The 18782-nt window shown below is 36.8% G+C and overlaps 1 protein-coding gene across 1 annotated transcript in view; it reads left to right on the top strand.

Moving 5' to 3' along the window:
* The window catches only part of ODF2L (outer dense fiber of sperm tails 2 like), a 55599-nt gene that overhangs the window by 10907 nt on the left and 25910 nt on the right, over positions 1 to 18782 (top strand). The window contains exons 3-14 of the mRNA XM_080406654.1: positions 1643 to 1756; positions 5139 to 5201; positions 5429 to 5500; positions 5770 to 5886; positions 7900 to 8085; positions 9393 to 9502; positions 10964 to 11120; positions 11677 to 11781; positions 12917 to 13021; positions 16388 to 16473; positions 16555 to 16717; positions 17597 to 17722. Of these exons, the coding sequence (XP_080262780.1) occupies positions 1655 to 1756; positions 5139 to 5201; positions 5429 to 5500; positions 5770 to 5886; positions 7900 to 8085; positions 9393 to 9502; positions 10964 to 11120; positions 11677 to 11781; positions 12917 to 13021; positions 16388 to 16473; positions 16555 to 16717; positions 17597 to 17722 (1392 nt within the window). The 5' untranslated portion in view covers positions 1643 to 1654. The remainder of the gene's footprint in view (positions 1 to 1642; positions 1757 to 5138; positions 5202 to 5428; positions 5501 to 5769; positions 5887 to 7899; positions 8086 to 9392; positions 9503 to 10963; positions 11121 to 11676; positions 11782 to 12916; positions 13022 to 16387; positions 16474 to 16554; positions 16718 to 17596; positions 17723 to 18782) is intronic.

Here is an 18782-nt window from a genome sequence, read left to right as displayed (position 1 = left end):
AAAAATCTCGCTTGTAATTCAGGTACAAACAGGCACTCACTCCAGAATGGGTAATGGAGTGATTTCATCTCTACTGGAATTAAAAATATTAAAGTTTAACTTTTGATTTTTATTTTTTTTATTGTGCACACTTAGCTAGATAATAGTCTCCAAAGAGTGTAGAAAAGGAATAACTTCTCTGACTGCTGAGGTTCTATTGCCAGCAAGAGAAGAAAATATAGACTGGCATGTGTACAAATGATGCAAAAGGGTGTGGTTTATCTTGATTTTGATTATTTCTCCCTTTGCCAAGATTTTTTTTTTAAAAGTTACTAACACTAGTATTTACTTAGCATATTAAAAAATAACATTTCTATCAGCATGATTTTTTTTCTAAACAAAAATTATGTGCAAATTATGACTATATATGATTATGTGTACATCTAGGTACATGTGTATATGTATGTACATATGTACCTGTACATATGATTGTATTTATATTAATGATCAGTCTGTTTTGCACATTCTGTTCATCATTACCTGAAAGTGATCTTCCCACATGTCTATTGCGACATCTGGGATATTCTATAAAGTGCCACCTCAAGTGTCATTAGTGCTTTCTCACGTGACATGATGCAAGAGTAACTGGTTTATTTTTCATCAGAACATGTTTATTTATTTGGCTTTTCTGCGAGGTTGGACAATACATGGCTAAAGCAGCTCCACATACAGTCAGGTTACATGAACGCTTACTGTTTAAACCTCAGAAAGAATATATTGATGCAAACACCCAGAGGGAAAACAAACAGAGGACCCAAAGCTCCTCGAGGCGGTCTGCAGGCTTCTTGCCCATCGTGCTCTGGGAACAGCCCCCTGTGCGGCACGGCCAGCACCCGCCCGCGGGTTACCGGTGCGAGCCGGTGCAGCCGCGTCTCGCAGCGCCTCTGGATCCCAACACCCGCGGGAGCCCCTTCCCCCGGGACGGGGCGGGGGGCGGCCGCGGGACGGGGCCGGCTGCGGGGAGCGCGCCACCGCCTCCCGCCCGCCACCGCGGGAGCGCGCCGCGGCAACGGCCGGTCACCCCGGCAACGGCTCCCAGCGGTGGCGAGCGCAGGCGGGGACACCGGGGAGGGGGCGCTGCCCCGCGGGAGGGGGCGCTGGGGGGGGGCACAGTCCCGCGGGCGGGGGCGCTCGGGGGGGGGCGCACCGCCCCGCGGGACAGCTCAGGGGCCCGAGCCGCGGGCAGGGGCGCAGAGGCGCGGGGCGGGGGGCCGGGGCCCGCAGCAGGCCGGGGGGCGAGTGCCGCGGCGGGTGCCCTGCGCCCTGCGCCCCCTGCTCGCCGCCCGCGCGGGGGGTGCGCAGGTGGGAAACCGCAGCTGCGAGTTCGCCCCGTCGTTGCCCCCCGTTGTGCGTTCAGCTGCCTGCGGCGGGGTTTGATTTCCGTGCCCCAAACGCGTGATTCGGCGCTGCTCGAGTGATGACCCGTTACGAACACGCGTGCAAGACTTCAGCTCCCTAACTGCGTTAAACCCCCGATGAGGCTGGGGTTTACTTGCTGTGGCACACTGTTTCCCAGTGGGAACGACCTGGGATGCGGATAATGTTTCAGTTACTGATTCACAGAACACCGACGTATGTTAACATATACTGTCTTGTTACACAGCGTTGAAACAAAATGCCGTCATCGCAGTCATCCTCAGCTTTACCTGTGCATAACTCCGCTGCTCCTTTATTGGACGCTGATCTTCAGGAAAAACTTCTTCCTCACGCTGCTGAGGCAAGTTCATTCTGTTCCTCTTAAGCCTGACCTTTTTCGTTCTATTTACTTTGCTAACAAGATTCAAAACAGCTATTTCAAAATTTACTTCCCAGCTACAGATGAGAAGCACGTGATATTTCAAAGAATGGGTAAACTATGGAAAAAGTCTTGTCTGTTTCCCTCTGCTTACATAGATGGGCTCGGATAAATGAAAGATGATATTTAATCTTCTAAAATGCTGCTTTCACTTGAAGTAATTAAATTCAAGAACTTACTTTCAGTTGTATAACAAAGAAAAAGCTATAGAGGCCTGCACTGTGTTACACAAGTTGAGATCTCCCAGGAAATGTAAGCCTGTAATAAAACAAGACACACAAATAAATACATATATATATATATATATATAAATAAAATAAAAAGCATTAGATGTTTGGAGCGTAGTTATTTGCCTTACGGCAACAGCTGGAAGCAGAGCAGTCTACGTTCTGGTTCTGTGAGGAAGTGATTGTTTTAGTTGGGAACTTCCCAAATTCTGTTACTCATTTTCTCAATTCTGCCGAGGAAATACAGATGTAAGAATATAAACTTTTAGTCTGGCAAATCCTTTTGATGGAGATGCACCTGTCACAGGCTGAAAGCAGGAGAAATGGGTCCTGGTGGGTGGAAAAGGCAAGACAATCCATTTCTGAAAAAGAATCTGTAGTCAGTGGAGCACTGAGGGAGTAGTAAACAGAAAACTTTGTGTTTGACAAGGGCATCCATCACGCTGGAGTGTGATGGCGGAGGCAGGAGAGGTGTTTGGGGAAGGGGTTAGGGTGGCGATGGCAGGTTCGCGGTGCTTAGCAAGAAAGCAGGGGAATGGGATGTGTTTAGGTGGTAGGCATGGATACTTGGCTCCGGACTTGACACAACATGGGCAGCATTGCATTCCCGTGCAGCCCTGCCCAGTGATGAGCTTTTCCGAACTGGGAAAAGAGAAAAGCCATCACTGCCTCCGAACTGGAAGAACTCCCCTGTGAAATGTAGCATCAGTGTCTAAGCAGGACTTGGCCTCCACTGTCACCAGGGGTTAACTGGTTACCTTTGCCCTGGAGATTAGGTGTGTTCTGTGAGTGATGAGTGTGTGGGTGCATCCTGTGATATCACAGGATTTCAAAAGCTGGAAGTCTTTCTTAGATATTTCAAATTCCTCCCAAATGATTCTCCTGAAGAGCTGACTTAGGCTGATATCCTTCAGTTAGCAAGATCAATGTCCTAACTGTATCTGATACTAAATGTTACATAGCTATGAATGCTATTTCAGGGAACAATTCATGCGCCATCTGGAGAAGCCAGAAAACACTGTTCCCTGATGTAGCTGTATAAAAAGGATTATCATAGCCATCTAAGATATAAAATATTTTACTGATATAAGCAAAGAATCTGACAGTCTAGAGCACCAAATAAGAAAATATATAAGGCATAAACATAGAACCAATGCAAATGTACATTACTTACACAAGTCTTACACTAACATTTAGTCTTATCATCTTCTTTAATGGACATATTGGGAAAACTTTCTGTTGTTATTATGTCCTATGCACTAAGAAAGTTCCTGCAAAGTTGAAGGAATTTGGTGGGCTATGTATGTTAAAACAGGAGATAGATCACAATGAATTCCTGTTTAACAGTAGTGCTATGCGGAGGAATTATAGAGGAATGAAGGCAGGTTAATTAACAATATACAGCTGTGGGCTGGCTTCAGGGGCGGTGGGTTGGCTGATGTGGGTAAGGTGCAGCTGGTTCCTGCTAAGTAGTTAAATAGCTCTAAGGGGTATGGAAGAGGAGTCCCTGATGAAGAGAGACCTGGAAGAAGCAGAGGGAGGAGAGAGAGTGCCCTGGATGTGGGAGAGACAAGGAGAAGGATGCAGTAGAGGCAAGAAGCAGGGTGGACTGGCCTGAAGAGGATGAAGAAGCAGCACAGACAGTAGATGAACTGTTGAAACCTTGTGGGGGGTTGGTGGTTGTGCTGGGGCTGAGGTTAACCTGGTATGGGATGGCAGAAGCCTTGTTGTAGCTGGCCAGTTTTGATAGTTCTGTGACAATGCCATATGGAGTAGAAACCTGATGGAGTGATGAATGTAGATTTCTTTTGGAATTAAACATGATTTGTTATTGGTGACTTTCTTAGCTTTCTTTTGGAAGTCATAAAGCTAGCCTTTTGTTCTTGTAAGCTGACAGAGATTGATGTTTATTCTGATTTTTTTTTTTTTATTTCAAAACTAATATTCTTGATTTTTCAAGTTCTCCTGGACCATGTTAGCTGTCTTACAGTATGAAGCTTTTTGTTGATCATTATAGAGAGCTAACTGTGGGGAAGACCATTTCCTGAGAACAGAAAAATGGTATGAGTACTTCAGGTTTCTGGTCACTTCTTGATTCTGGGAAGTCTTCTAAGCACTTCTGGTTTTGCTGATAACTTACTGTGGGGTCACAAACCCCCATTCCTATTGATGTATTTTTTGCTGGTAGCAAATCTGACTCAGTGTAGTCGGGAAAGGATAGGACTACTACTGAATACAGTATTTATAAGTTTGCAGTACATGCAGAGGTGGAAACCTAGATGCAGAACAGGGGTCTATGTATGGACTTCACAAATACACATGGGATTAAGATTATGGAACATTATGTGGAAATACTTGCAGGCCAGGATAAAATTAATGTTTTGCAAGGAATTGTAGTAAACCTTTTGATGCTAAAGGTTCCACCCTGAGGCAGTGGGTTTATCCTTTCACTAGTGAAATTAAAGTGTTCAGGGTTTACAATCTGAAAGTCTCACAAACTGATTTTTCTAGAATGGGAAGTTACACCACCCCCAAAATCAGACACTTTAAAATGAGAAGTTTAGTTGACAATATTATAGGCACCTAAGTTCTTTTGGATTTGTAGTAACAGTTAATATAGGTTGATATTTTTTTTTTTGTGTGTGATCTCATAGCCTATGCTTTCTGGTTCAATCTTCAAATTCACCTATCTATCCTGAAAGGCTTTAATACTTCATATTAGTCTCCAGAATATTATGAGTTTTAAAATAGCTTTTACTATTTGACTATGTATTTAAAGAATTGTTAAATATTTATGGTATTTAGAGTCCTTTTAGCTAAAATAAAGAAAGAAATTGGTGTATGGAATTACCCTCGTTTGTTTTCTTCAGCTACAAAGTTCTATGTGCAAAATAAATTGAATCTTTAGGGTTTAAACCAATCGACTCTTGAGTAGCTCATATACAAGCTTTTATATTCATATGTACCAAATTTGAAAATGTAGTAAATTATATGTTCCAAATTCAAAGCCATTGAAAAAATGCTAAATCAATTATATACAGAAGTAATTTTTGATGTTTCCTGCTTCTGTCTTGCAGTTAAACATTAAAAACATTGAAACTTTGATGCAGAAGTTAAGTGAAAACGAAACCCAAAATACTGTAAGTAAATTAAAATTTCTGCCTCTTTTTGTTCTGTGCTGTACATTTGAAAATGGCTATGTCATGGGATCATACAATTTCAAGTGACAGTGGCAAATGGGAGTATTTGTGGTTTATCATCACAAAGTGGAATCTTAGTTTTAGACCTGAAATGTTCATCAGTGTGTGCATTACCATTGCGTTGTTGTGTACAGGCACAAAACCAATTTTATTTTTTTCCCATGAAGAATCTCAGAAGAAAAATACTTGAAAGGGAGAAACATGTTAAAGAACTTTCATCCAGGCTTCAGCTTGAAAAAGTGAGTGACCAGTTCTGTTGGAATGAATGTTTTCTTCCAATGTACTAGAGTCTTACTTATAAATTTTAAATTTTGTGTTTCCTGCTTAACATTAATAACATTATTAACAAGTTACTGCTTGTGAATATACTTGCAGAGCATGTTTTATCTTTTCCAGCTTTTGGGGACATTCAAATTTCAGTTAGAAACTACAGCAAAATAGAAAGACTATAGATAGCATCATACAGCATATTTCCATAGACCAACAGATTTGTGTTTATTTCTCTTAGCTCAATGTACAGAAAGAAGACCATCTGTCAAAATCAATAAAAGCAGTACAAGCTCACCTGCAATGTCAGATACAAAGAAAAGAAGTGGAAAATGATGAATTAAAAGTGAAAATACAGGTCAACATATTTTCATTTGTGTTTCAGTTTATTTGGAATAATGGCTTTACTGTGGTCAGTTTAACTGAGGTGTGAGAGTTAAATCTTAAAGTATTGCTTGAAATCAAACTCTCTGTGGAAAAAAAAATCTCAAACAGTAAAAATCATTAGCATTTACATTTTGCACAGTCTGACTACACAATCTTAATTGCAAAGGATTTTTTTTCCTCAACTTGTGCATGCTAGCAGTTCTGCTGAAGACATGTTAAGCACACATAAAAACATTTGCATTGACCTAACTGCTATCTAGGAGGTAGATATCAATCCTGAGGCAGTCTCCATATAGTCAATGAAAAGAGATAGACAAGTCCCCAGGATGACTGTGTTGTCAGATAAGGGTGGTGAATCACTTGTTTCTTTTTATTGACACTGAAAGAATAAATGAATCTCTTAATATTGACTGAAAGAGAAACAGTTCAGACTAATGCTTAACTTCACTTTAAGGTAGGTGAAATTATTTCTATTTTCTGTTATAAAAAGAAAGGGGTAAATTTGGACACTTCCATCAGTTAATGACTTTAGAACAAGGCAAGGACGAGGTCATATGTCAGAGTCTGGAGCTGTATGAGGCCTCAGGTTTCAGTATTTGAAACTTGTCAAGAACATAGGCGTGAATCAGAAAATACTGGCTAACAATAACGTACTTCTAATATCCAAACTTTTTTTAATAGCATACAATTACTAGGGAATGTATCATTTGAAGTTAAGGAGCCTATAGCAACTCAATTCCAAAAAAGTCACATCTGTGTCTGTATAAATGCCTCATGTTTTCTTCTAAACAAAACCTGCTTTCTTGTTCTACCTAGTACAGCTACAGAATTCCAACAACATTTTCGTTGCATAAAGTAACTTGATATACAATTGTGTATTCATTCAATCTTCATTTAAGTTTTGTTTGTTTGCTCTTGAAGTGCTGAAGTCAGTTGCTAGCTTAAATCCTGTTGATTTTGTTAATATCTGGACAGCAGCTTGCGAAAGCTTAGCGTTACCCTTATGAAATCTCAATTTAAATTTACCTCTGCCACTGAATAACGCCCAGAGCGCTTACTCTTAGTGTGATTGTGACCTCCTGCGGTTATAATGGGGGATAACAGTTGTTGATTTGTACCAACAGTTAAAGAAGTCCCTATAGAGTCAGATTTTCTGTATTTGCTGAAGGTGTTCTCATGCCACCCCAGCCTCACACACACACACACACCCACGCCAAGTAACATTTTTGTTTATGAAATGCCCTATAAACATCTAGATACAAATACTGCTTCCTGCATATTTGGTGGTTTTTGTAATTTCATTTTTTGAAGTAGTACTTTACCTTTTGGTGAGTCCTAGTACCTTAGACCATCTTTTACTTGGAAAACCATATATATTTTTCATTGATTGTGGAAACATTGTGGGGTCATTAGCAGGACCTATACTAACAGATATCCTCTCAAAGGTATAATATGCATATTTTATAGGAACTGGCAAATAGTATCTTGAATAAGGCTGGTACATTAATGTAGTCAGTAGGTTAAATGGCATGCTATTCTGGGCTTAATTATGTTCTATGTGAATAAACTTAAGTGTCAGACCTAGATTCAAGTGAAAGAAACAAATGCATTAATCATTCTTACAATTAGGATGTTTATCAGTGACTTGAGAAATTAATTTACACTGTTAGCCTACTAACATTGCTGTAATTTGGCAGAATAATAAGTTATATGAATGGAAGTTGCACTTGTCTCTATTAAATAGTTGTCTACTGGTAGCTTGGTCATACTTCCTATAAGCTGTAGCACCTTAATAATTGCATTTGAGATTCTCCAGTATTGCTTTTATTGTATGTCATCATGTAGTGTTTTAATGTCTGGTCTTTTTTTTTCCCCATTTATATTTAAATAACAAGTGATATGTTGATGAAAAATACAAAACTCATGAAGTTAGAGAGGTCAGCTTCCTGCATTTGGAAAGAGTTGATGTTTAATTATGTTGCAGACTCTAGAAAAGAAAATAGCAGAGTGGAAACTTCAAATTGGTGAATACAAGCACCAGATGTTAGCCTTAAAGGAAACAAGTGAGCGAAAGAAGACTGCTCTGAAAAAAGCAATCAGGTCCCAGAAACAAAGAGCTCTGCACTTTGAAGCAGCTGTGGAAAATCTAACCTCCAGAATAAGAGAACGTGTGAGTGACTATGCTGTGAGCAATGTTGTGCTGTATGGTTTTAAGGGGAACAATTGGGAGACTTTCAGCTGTGGAAAACGGGAAAAAGTTGGTTCATCATGCTGCATTTGTACCTTTTACTTATTTTGCTGCTTGGTTAAGGAAAAGGTTTAAGTGACATGCAAACTGTTACTACATTCGCTGCCTTTATTTTGTCAAAATTTAGTGAATGTCTTAAGCCATGGTGTTGTATACCTCAAACTGTAATAAGTAAGGGAAGTCTGATAAACTTTCAGTTACACCTTTCCTGATCTTCCTGTTAGACCTTTACAGATATACACTAACTCAGAAGTACAGTGTACTAAGTGAGAATCCATGATTGGGGTTTGAAGTCTGTTTTCTTTATTTATCAGTGTATGACATATCATGTGGATGCTTAGCTTTGTTTCTAAGCTGCTTGCTCTGAACCTTTTCAAAATATAAATAAAAAATTCCTTAATCCAAATTGTTCCATAGATTCTTGCCTTGCATGTCCCTACAGTGTGTAATTTTTCAAAAAGGCCAGGTGGATTAAAACTGTGCTGAAATCTTTATTGCCTTATGTAGGTTTTCTAATAAGAGTATGTTTTCATACTTTCAGATGTCTTGCCATCATTTTGGATGTGTTAGTACTAAAGTTATATTTTTCCAGTTAGTATACCAGGAGATGGTTAATAATGTTTTTTTTCTTCTTTGATCTTTGTGAGAAGGCAGTAAGTGGATCTTTAAGTACACCTAGCAGTACAGAGGGATGGCAGCTAACTCCTGAACTTTTGATGTTTTGTAGTCACACTATTGTTTTCTTTCCCCATTGAAGACCTGGTGAACTTCAAGATAGCATGTGTTTGTTAATTATCCATAGTTCTTTGCATTTCCTACCTAAGTATTATTTTTCATTCTTAAAATGTTTTGGCAGAATTTTATTTTTATATTAATTTATGTAATATGTAGTAGAGATGTATTGGAGACAAATACTTTTGTTGTATGAAAATATTTTCACCTTAAATCTTGAAATATTGTGGTATTCTACAGTTGGTATAAAGTGCCAGTGTTTAACTGTGTCTGTGCCTTGAAAGTAAGTCTGTACATAGACTAATTTTTTAACAAGTGAGTGGTTTTGTTTATTTTCTTTTGATCCAAGACAAAATTTACATTGCTTTGTACTAGGGAGATCCAATAAAGCCATCTTATATTAAGTAGCTCTTGTGTTTACTAGAAGTTGTAGAACTAGATGACATTGTCCAGTGGCAATCTTTTTTTACATAATGTGTAATTCCTGTATTCTCTAGGAAGTCAAACTGTCTGAGATACTGTCGGCATCTGATGCCTGGAAAAACCATCATGATAGAACGGTTGAAGAAAAGACAGCGTTAGAAATTCAAATAGAAGATCTTAACAAGTAAGTTAAACTGATATTTTTTTATGTATTCACACAGTGTTGATATTTAGTAGTGTAGTAGTTGGTGTTGACAATGTAAACAAGTTTATTCATATTTTAAAATTCTGAGCAGAATTTAGAAGTTGGAAACAAGAACAAATTTAACATTCTTAGCCTTTGCTGTGTTTCACAACCTTTTTTAAAAAACGTCGTTCACCCATACAAGTAAGGAGCATATTCTTTCCCCTGCATACTTCCAATTAGCCTGAACTTGATAGTAGCTACTATGCTGCTTCCTCAGAACCACTTACTAACTGATTCAACAACTTGATTCTTAGGCTTCTAAGCCTAAGAAGGTTCTTAGACGGTTCTTAGACTTCTAGTTTCTGCTTCAGACTAATGATGGTGAAATTATTTCAGTTCCGCTAATGTTTTACCCCACTAGTGGATAGAGAAGGGTTCCTCTCAGATGCACATTTGAACAGTTTATTCTTGTAAGGAAAAGCAACACAGAATTGTCCAACCTTATTCAAACTACACAATGAAATCTTAATGTACATGAACGATATGCCATATTCTTTGGCAGACAGTGACAAATATCCTTTTACCTTTTCTATCAGTAGAAACATGGACTGTAATTCAAGGAAGCAGAAGAAACTTGTAGGTGCCTTTATTCTAGGTCTAAGGCAGAATGTGTATTTTACAAAGAGCTTGATTAATCCTCATATATGTAACAGCTCAAATTAAATTGGCCTGACTTATATTTGTGTTTCAGAAAATCTGACATTTCTGAAAATATTTTTAGTACGTGTTAAAATTTTAACAGTGCAGGTACTTGTCAGTCCTAAAATCTGTCTAGCCTGCTGTTTGCCCAGGGTATATGAGGAGGCATCTAGGAAAGTCCAAAAAAAAATGGAAACATCTATAATATTTCCCTCAAGTACTCATCCTGCTTCCAATAGGGTTTTTTTGCTGGTTTTACTTTAGCTGAAAATAATAGCCTTTGCTTGAAATCTACCATTCCAACAGACTTGTTCTACTAGGCCGTGTATGGCTAAACAGCAAAACAAATTTCATTGTTTATTAACATGAAAAGCAAATGGTGAGGCATAGCACAACTTGTTGCTTTTGATAACAGAGAGTACCATTTCTAAACTAGCTATGGAATGTTCTTAGTAGGACGTTATCTGACAGACCCTATAAATTCAATGCAATTCAATTTTGTACAGTAAGTTGTCTTGGAAACGTGCTTGGACATTCTAGGTAATTAATTTATAATTGAGCAAGGACCACTTACTTCCTTGGTGGACCACTCTTTTGGATAGTTTCTTATTTCTATAGATACTGCTTTCTTGGGATGCTTAAATGCATTCTCTGTTTTGTTTGTGGTTTTTTTGCTTAAAATGAGAACAATGAAGGAGTATGTGTTAAGGTACAATTTAATTTGCATAAAGAGTTTTGCAAGCATTATATATTGCACAGAGTTCTTGCCTGTCTAACAAGGCAGATCACAAACCTTTTGGAAGAACTGAAAAGAAAGGAGGAATGGAGAAGAAACTCAGATAAGGAAATTCTTGGAAAGCTGAATTCTGTTAACACTGAAAACGAAAACATTTACCTTGAAAATGAAAAATTAAAGGTAAGATCATTATAAAACATTGTTGAATGACTCTGCATTTCAGATACATTAATGGAGTAACCACATTTAATTCCCTTGGGGCCCTCTGTCTAGAGATCCCAAACCTGTAGAATAAATTTTGCTGTCCATGTTCTGCAGTAAGTGAAAATGAGACATTTAAATTTTATCAGTGGAAATCCATAGCAAAGCTAGCAACAGGGTTGTCTAATCATCTATCTGCTTAACCATTTATTTTACTGACAGTAGCTACAAAGCTGCTTAACTAGAAATTGTTTTTTTATGTTTGTAAAACTTTTTGAAATTAAAGGACTGGGTTTAGCTCAATTATTAATTTCAATTTTTAAAGGCTTTACAGGTTTTGGATTGTATTTATCCTCCAAAGTAAATGTTCTCATGAGCTGACAAATGAACTGTGGGCTATAATTTTTGATTGACAGGATAGACAATTGTGTCACTCTTCCTAATGCCTGCAGGTCACTTTGTAGTAATATCACATGGTAGATTGTGTTATTTTAATAACACTCTTACAATTTTTTTTTCCCATGGTTTAATCAAGGCTTCCCTTGCTACACTGGAAAAGAGTACTGTTGAAAGTGAGCTGCTAAATCTGCAAGAAAAGGCAAAGCTGCAGGAAAACCTTGTTGAACTGTACAAAAATCAGGTGACCAGTGTATTTGAAATGTTTAAGTATGGTTTATAAATTTGTAAGCAGTTTTAAGGAAATGATATTTTATTTGTAATAAAACAGATTTGTTGTCATGGTGATTGTAATACTGTTGTAACATCGGGGATGATGGAAGAGAGTGCCATTATAGACCATATCTCCCCACTATTACTAGGATGCATAATCCTTATTAAATTGTGTGAAGCCCAGCTGAAGCTCATTGAAGCCAACAGAGTTAATTACATATTGCTTAGAAAAGACTTGCTTCCTAAAAAGCAAGTTAGTAATCTAGTAAACTGTATTTAAAAAGAAAAAATTGAGTCTAATGTCTTTAGTAGACATATCCAATGATATTTTTACCTCTCCTTGGACATCTTTATTTCCACGTTCCTGAGGATAATAAACCAGCATTCAAGTACTGCTGTAAGAGGCTTTTTATTTACATATGTAGCTCCATATTGAAAACACCAGCAAAACATATAAATCAGACTTAAAGGAATTGATAAAAAAAGCTCATTTTTTTGTATTTGGCTTTATTCACGAGAAGAAATTTTAGAACATTGATTCAAAGTAGTATATGTTTCTGTTATAGTATAGACACCACTTCACTGACATTCTTCACTTAAGTCTTTTTAAAATCATTGACAAGAGAAAAGACACAATACAAAATCTAGCTATAACCAGTGTGCCTTGTCTGTGGAATGCATCACCACAATTAAAGTTGCTGCCAGTTTAAGATGGAAGATGAGATTCCAGCGAACCACCAGCCTTAAGCAGTGAGTGGGATGAAATTCCCTGCCTGGGTAGCTGTGGTGACTCCAGATGGGAGCTGCCCGTGACACTTGTTACCTGGGGACAGAAGGATGAGTCAAGTTGGCTGCTGCTTTAGCACGACTCATTCTCCCTTGTTGAAAACACAATGTGGATATCAAGAGCGCTCTTTTCCTGACTACCTTTTAATATTTGCTGTGATGAGTAGGATAATGAAAGTAAATAACTTAATCTAATGACAAATATTGAGATTCTATCTAGAAATCAAAGGTTTTCCTTTATGCTTCTTACTAATGATTCTATTGTCTATATTTAAAAGAAACACCTTGCAAGTGTATGTGAAAAATATATGTTGTCCTAGGTAGAAAAATTACAAACAGCAGTAGAAGAATTGAAATCCAGATATGCAACAGTCTTAGATGAAAACAAAAGAATAACAGAAAACAAATGCTTAAACGTAGATAAGGTAAGTCTTGCAGTGATATAGCATGTTTCCAGACAGTTCTGTAGGACATTGATCTTTGCCACATTATTGTGACCCACTTATTAGAAGTCACAAGATACTGGCTCTTTTTTTCTTTTTCCATGTATAAAACTTATAAATTCACTGAAAGTTTTACTAACTCTTACTTGTGAGCTGGTGGCTCTTTTGATCAATTGCAAACAGGTGAGAAATCATTTCTAGAGTAATGATTAAGGAGTGGGGCTATTTTAGAATTTGAGAATTCTTTTATTTTTAAAAATGTGGTTTTATTCTTGTTGATTTTAAAACTAGATCTTTCAACAAAACACCTGTGAAAGTTGTGTATTGAAGCAAACCTATTGTAAGACTGCTTTGTTTTACCTAGCAGTTAAAACAGAATCCATACAGGGATGAGGTTTTTTTATGTTTTTCAGCAGATGGAGCCGAATACTAGGACACAGTTAGCACATTCTTAAGCATCAGAAAACAATGCAAAACTGGTAGGAAAACAACTTTCCTCAGTTCCATAGGTCATCAAAATACATATTCTTTTAAGCAATTAAGCTGAGGCAGGGACAGGTTTTGTGTTGTCTGCAATGTTCTGTTTTGGAGAACAGAATTAGTCCTCACAGAGAAGCACCTTAGGTGTTTGTTTTATTTCATACTAACTTTATTTTTCCATGATTGTGTTGTAATAAGGAAAAAAATTTCTGAACCCATAAGTAATATTTGCACATAGCTTCAGATGGCATTAGGTGTTGTCCTCTTTCCAAATACTGCAATAGCTGTATGGTCAGAATTTTTTCTGTAGGCTGCTTAGTGTGTCTGTATGCCAGTTCCCAAATCATACTGTATAAAAATAAGATACATTTGGATATTGCATGATGAACTGCTAACACTTGCATAATTTTGTAAATGTTCATTATGAGCGTTACTGAGTCTTTAATGAAATGTAGTCAGAGATGGAAATTTCTCCAGTGGTGAACTTGTAACTTTGTCAGTATTTCATACAATAGGTGATATTATGCAGCTTGTGTAGAATTTCAGATTTATTACACACATGGAAAGCCATTAGGTATTACAACAATTGATTTATGGTTTTACACTTACGTTTTTCTCCTGTGATGATACTATGCAGGTGAGGGACAAAACAGAGGCTGAGTTAAAGGCGTTAGAACACGTTTGTGACTTGCTGAAAGCAGCTGAGGAAAAGCAGCAAGGATATCAGGAAAAGCTTATTATGTCCTGGGAAAGGATCCATACAAAGAAATGCATAACCCTTAGGGAGCTGCAGGTTCAGATGCTTAGAACATGCTGATTTTTAAAGATAAATGAGAAAGTTATGTGGAAGAAAGTGGAACATTTTTTTCCTATTAGTGTGTGTGACAGTTGTGCCGTTTCCTTTGTTATTTGCTTCATAAATCAAAAATGTCTTCTGTAGAAATAGCATAGTGCAAATAAAACTATTGCCAACTGTATTTACATTAATTCAGTATGTGACAAGACTAGTTACCTTAAGATCCTGTATCTTTTAAGTAAGTGCATTCTTGATCCTTTTGAATACTGATGTCCTGAGATGTGTTGCAGAATTCTTCCCTGGAAATAAATGTGCAAGTATAATTATTGTTTGTATTGAGTGGAATAATTTAATTTCACATGACTTTTGGTTTTAATGACTAATTTATAAACCAGACAATATTTTCTCTGATAAATAGTCATAAATTGTATTGATGATGATGTATAACTTTTAATGATTTCATTTTGTTCATTGATAAAATATTTTTAAAATGCTTTAATAGGATCATTTCTATTTTTAGCAATATTTTGGTACTACTGCTTGTACTTAAGCCTGGATATGAATATTCCTCAGCTTTTTATTTTTCCTGTGACATCAATTTCAATGGCAGGGCTAAGTTTTAAAGGGTTTTGATGTTCTCTTTTTCTCTCTCCTTTTAATGTGCTTTTGAGTTAAAGAGAATACTCTGCTAGCACAAATGACAAAGGCGTTTGAATCAGTAGGGTAGGAAAGGGGCTTAATCTTCCTGTCAGTGGGAAAACCAGCTGAAATAAAATGAGTCTGTGTCCTTATAGACTTTATATGCTTATTAAAAAAAAAAAGTAGTTTTTGATATTTTTTTAGATTTCTTGTCAAGATGATCATCAAATTTTGTTCTTATTTGCATAATTTTAAATACTCCTTCCAGGAATGCTCATAAGTTCATAAATCCATCTTTCCTTAGTAAGTACTTAAGCAACAAGTAATTTTGAGGTGCATATATGTAATGACGTATGTAACTTAATCTAACTACATGTTTTCCTGAATAAATGCAAAAAACCCCTTGTGAGTACAGTGAGGCAATTGGGAATATAATCACCAGTCTGTTGGAACAGTAGTTAAATTTCAGCGTTAAATCTTGGTGACATTCTTTAGAGATTCTGACCTTTGGTCCTATGACCAGAATTCAGGAAAATTTCTTTGAAGTAACTGGACCATGTGCAGAAACCTGGGTTCAGGTGGACCAGGGCATCGGTTCACTACCCCTCTGCTAGAGGTTTCTGCAACTACCAGCCTGCTTGCTGAGCAGCCTGTAATTCACATTAAAAAAATCAGCCAGTTTAGTTCAAATTACTGGATGGAACTGCTTGAGGTAGCCCAGTGAATGATGGCATTGCCTCTTAAATAATGGTGCCAGCAGGCTGCTGATGTGGTGATTTATTACTAATTTGCTGTAGATGGATGATAGCAAGATAACAGTAATCTCATCGCTACTGTTAACAGATTTAAAAGAAAAGATGTAAAAGTTTGTGAGTCTGGATGCTGGGCAGGGGAAGACAGTTTGACTTCTTGCTTTTGTTAGCTGCTGCTACTGATGTAGCTCTTCTTATGAACTTGGTTGTCTGTCTTGATACTCACTACTTCATGAAATTCTTTGCCAGTGCTACACCGTCATGTGGTAAAGGTGTGTGTGTATATATATATGTGGTATTATTTTTATGCTTCCTGGGACTGTAGTGTGAGGGAACTTATTTTTGCTGGAATCTAAATCAGAGTCAAAGTTCACAAGGAGGTAAACCTGGCCAACCCCTAATACACAGGGCTGCATGAGCAGCATATGGGTTGTGTTAGGGCTTCACTTTGTTACATAGCAGGTTCTCGGCCTTCAAGTATTTACACAAAGTTTTAGCCTGTTACTTTGGCTGCATTTTATTTCTTTTAAAGAAAAGATCATGTATATTTGAGTGTAATACAGTGTTTGCCTGAAATTACAGTTAAATTGTTTGATTAGATTTTAATAGGCAAGCTTACTTTGATCTGTAATATCCTGTATATAAGTCTCTTCAACTAGAAAGGAATTGTCATTTTTACAGGGGGAAGATGATTTAACTTCCTTGTGCAGTCTTTCCTTAGAAGAAGAAAACCGTAACATTCAGAAGAAATATGAAGATCTTAAATGGTAACTAAAAAAATCTGACTGTAACTAATTCCTACACTGTTCTGCTATAGTGAATTATGTGTTAATCTGTTTTGCATAAAGGCAATTAGAAAAGATGGAATTTCAAAATGAAGAACTCGCTTGTCAGCTTAAAAAGGAAGATGAGAGTCTTCAGAGCAGTAAATTACAGCTTGAAGAGAAAATTGCAGAATATAATGAATTAACCAGGCAACTGGAATCTGCTTTGGAAGAAGGGAGGAAAATGGTACCGATAATCTAATACATTTCCTAATATTGTTTTCCTTTTTCTGTTTTAAAATAGCATTAAAAAGAAATACGCTTGAGAAGAAAAGATAGGATAAGATCTAGATGTAGGGAGCAATACTAAAAAGTTAATGGGAAATTCTGCATGTTTAAGTATGGATTGCACAATTAAACTACTTTGTGGAATTCAGATTCTATTGAAATAAATGACAAAGTTCAGTGGGCCAACATTTCACTATCGTTTTTTTGGTGACAATCAAAATGCTTTAACCACCTAATATTAAATCCCACTCACATGGCAAAAAGATTCTGAACAAAAGCTTAATCTTGCCTTTTTCTTGTTTTCTCTGGAATAGGCAGCCCATAAGACGTTTGTTGAAGTCCTTCTTATTTCAGAGGAAGCCTTTGCACACTTTCAGTATTAAGCAGAGATTTGTCCTTTGTAGAAAGGATGCAAGCAGTAAATCAAATGGAAGAGGAAATATAATTAAGGTTGCAGTGAATTAATTAGTTTAATCAGATAATATGTATGTAGCGGTAACTTCTGTCTCGGATTAATCATGTTGAGATAAGCTATCTGAATTTTTTTCAATACTGTCTGGGGGTATTGATTTAGTTTGAAAAGAATAACAACTTCGTAACTCATTTGTAAGTTATGGCAAAACTGTCTCCCTTCCAATAATACTTGTTTTTCCAAATTGAAACTTCTTTCAAATTTATCCAGTTATTTCCCAGATTTCATTCCTCTGTGTAGGAAATAACTAAGGTATTAAATGATAGAATAGGAAATAGAGCTATTAATGCTAAGGTATAAGAAAATAATTTGGTTTGGGCTTTAAGTGAAAGTAAATTACATAATTTCTCTCTCATTACTATTTAGGTAGCTGAAGAACTGGAAAAAATGTCATACAAAGAACAAGCCCTTCAGACAAAAATGCTGGTTCTTGAAACTGAAGTGAGAAAGGGGCAAGAAGAGAGAAAACAACTCCTCTGTGTATTACACCATGTGAGTAAATAATACTGTTGATAACTTCAGGAATTACTTAACACATCACTACTTACAGTAAAAGTTACTTTTACTGGAAAACACACTACTAAAACAACATATACACAGTTTTGGAGACAGCAGATTAATTCAACTTGATGATACACTTTGTATATTGACATTTCTAATAGATTTAACAGATGCCCAGTCTAACTAAATCACTAGAATGATATTGAGTTTACATCTTTCATTCAATCCAGTTTTCCCAGCAAGGCGAACACGAAAAAATATGTATGAAGTTGTAATTTCCCTCTCAGATTAATCATGTTCAGTAAGCATACCTGGATTTGAAAGGAAGTTCCATATAATAATTGGAATAACAGTTCTATATGTCAGTGCGTAACAGTTCCATAGTGGTATCTTACCCCCCCCCCCCCCGCCCCCCCCCAAGCTGATAACAAGAACCTGATATTATGGAAATTTGTGAAAAGCTTTCAGTTTATATACCAATGTTGGACATAAATGTAGCTAGTAACGAAAGAGATAATCTAATTTTTTTCCGAAGTATTAAGCCTTTAAATGCCCAGGTTTTGATATGTTGGTGCTTACCTATTCAGCAAAGCCACAGTCTAAGAAGGTATTTTGGATGAGTAATATTCTCAAAAGAAGTCTGTTCTATTGTTTTATCTAATCCAGAAAAATTCAGCATATTTTCTATTAATGTCAGACAAAGCTGAATTCCCTAGACTAGTGATGGCAAATAATTTGCTTTAATCAAAGTTTTGATATAGTTAGAGATTTGTCCTGTGATAAATGATAATAAGCTATAGAGCTATTTAAAACAAATATAGAAGACACTAAAAAAAGTTTTGCTGTCACTCTCCTAGACTTTCAAAAACAATATGCTGTATTCTGACTTGAAGCATTCAAGGTTAAAATCAAGCCAACCTAAAAGCAAACTCTGATCAAGATTTAAATAAGACATCAAAGAACAGTTCTGAATTCAGTATGTTTTAACTAATTTTTGTCTGTGTCCGGTGCAACTTAATGTCTGCATTTACCTCAAGACAAAAGTGTTCTT

Source organism: Falco punctatus (genome assembly GCF_963210335.1).
Source record: "Falco punctatus genome assembly, chromosome: 11".
Taxonomy (NCBI): domain Eukaryota; kingdom Metazoa; phylum Chordata; class Aves; order Falconiformes; family Falconidae; genus Falco; species Falco punctatus.
This window is presented reverse-complemented; position numbering and strand designations above follow the sequence as displayed.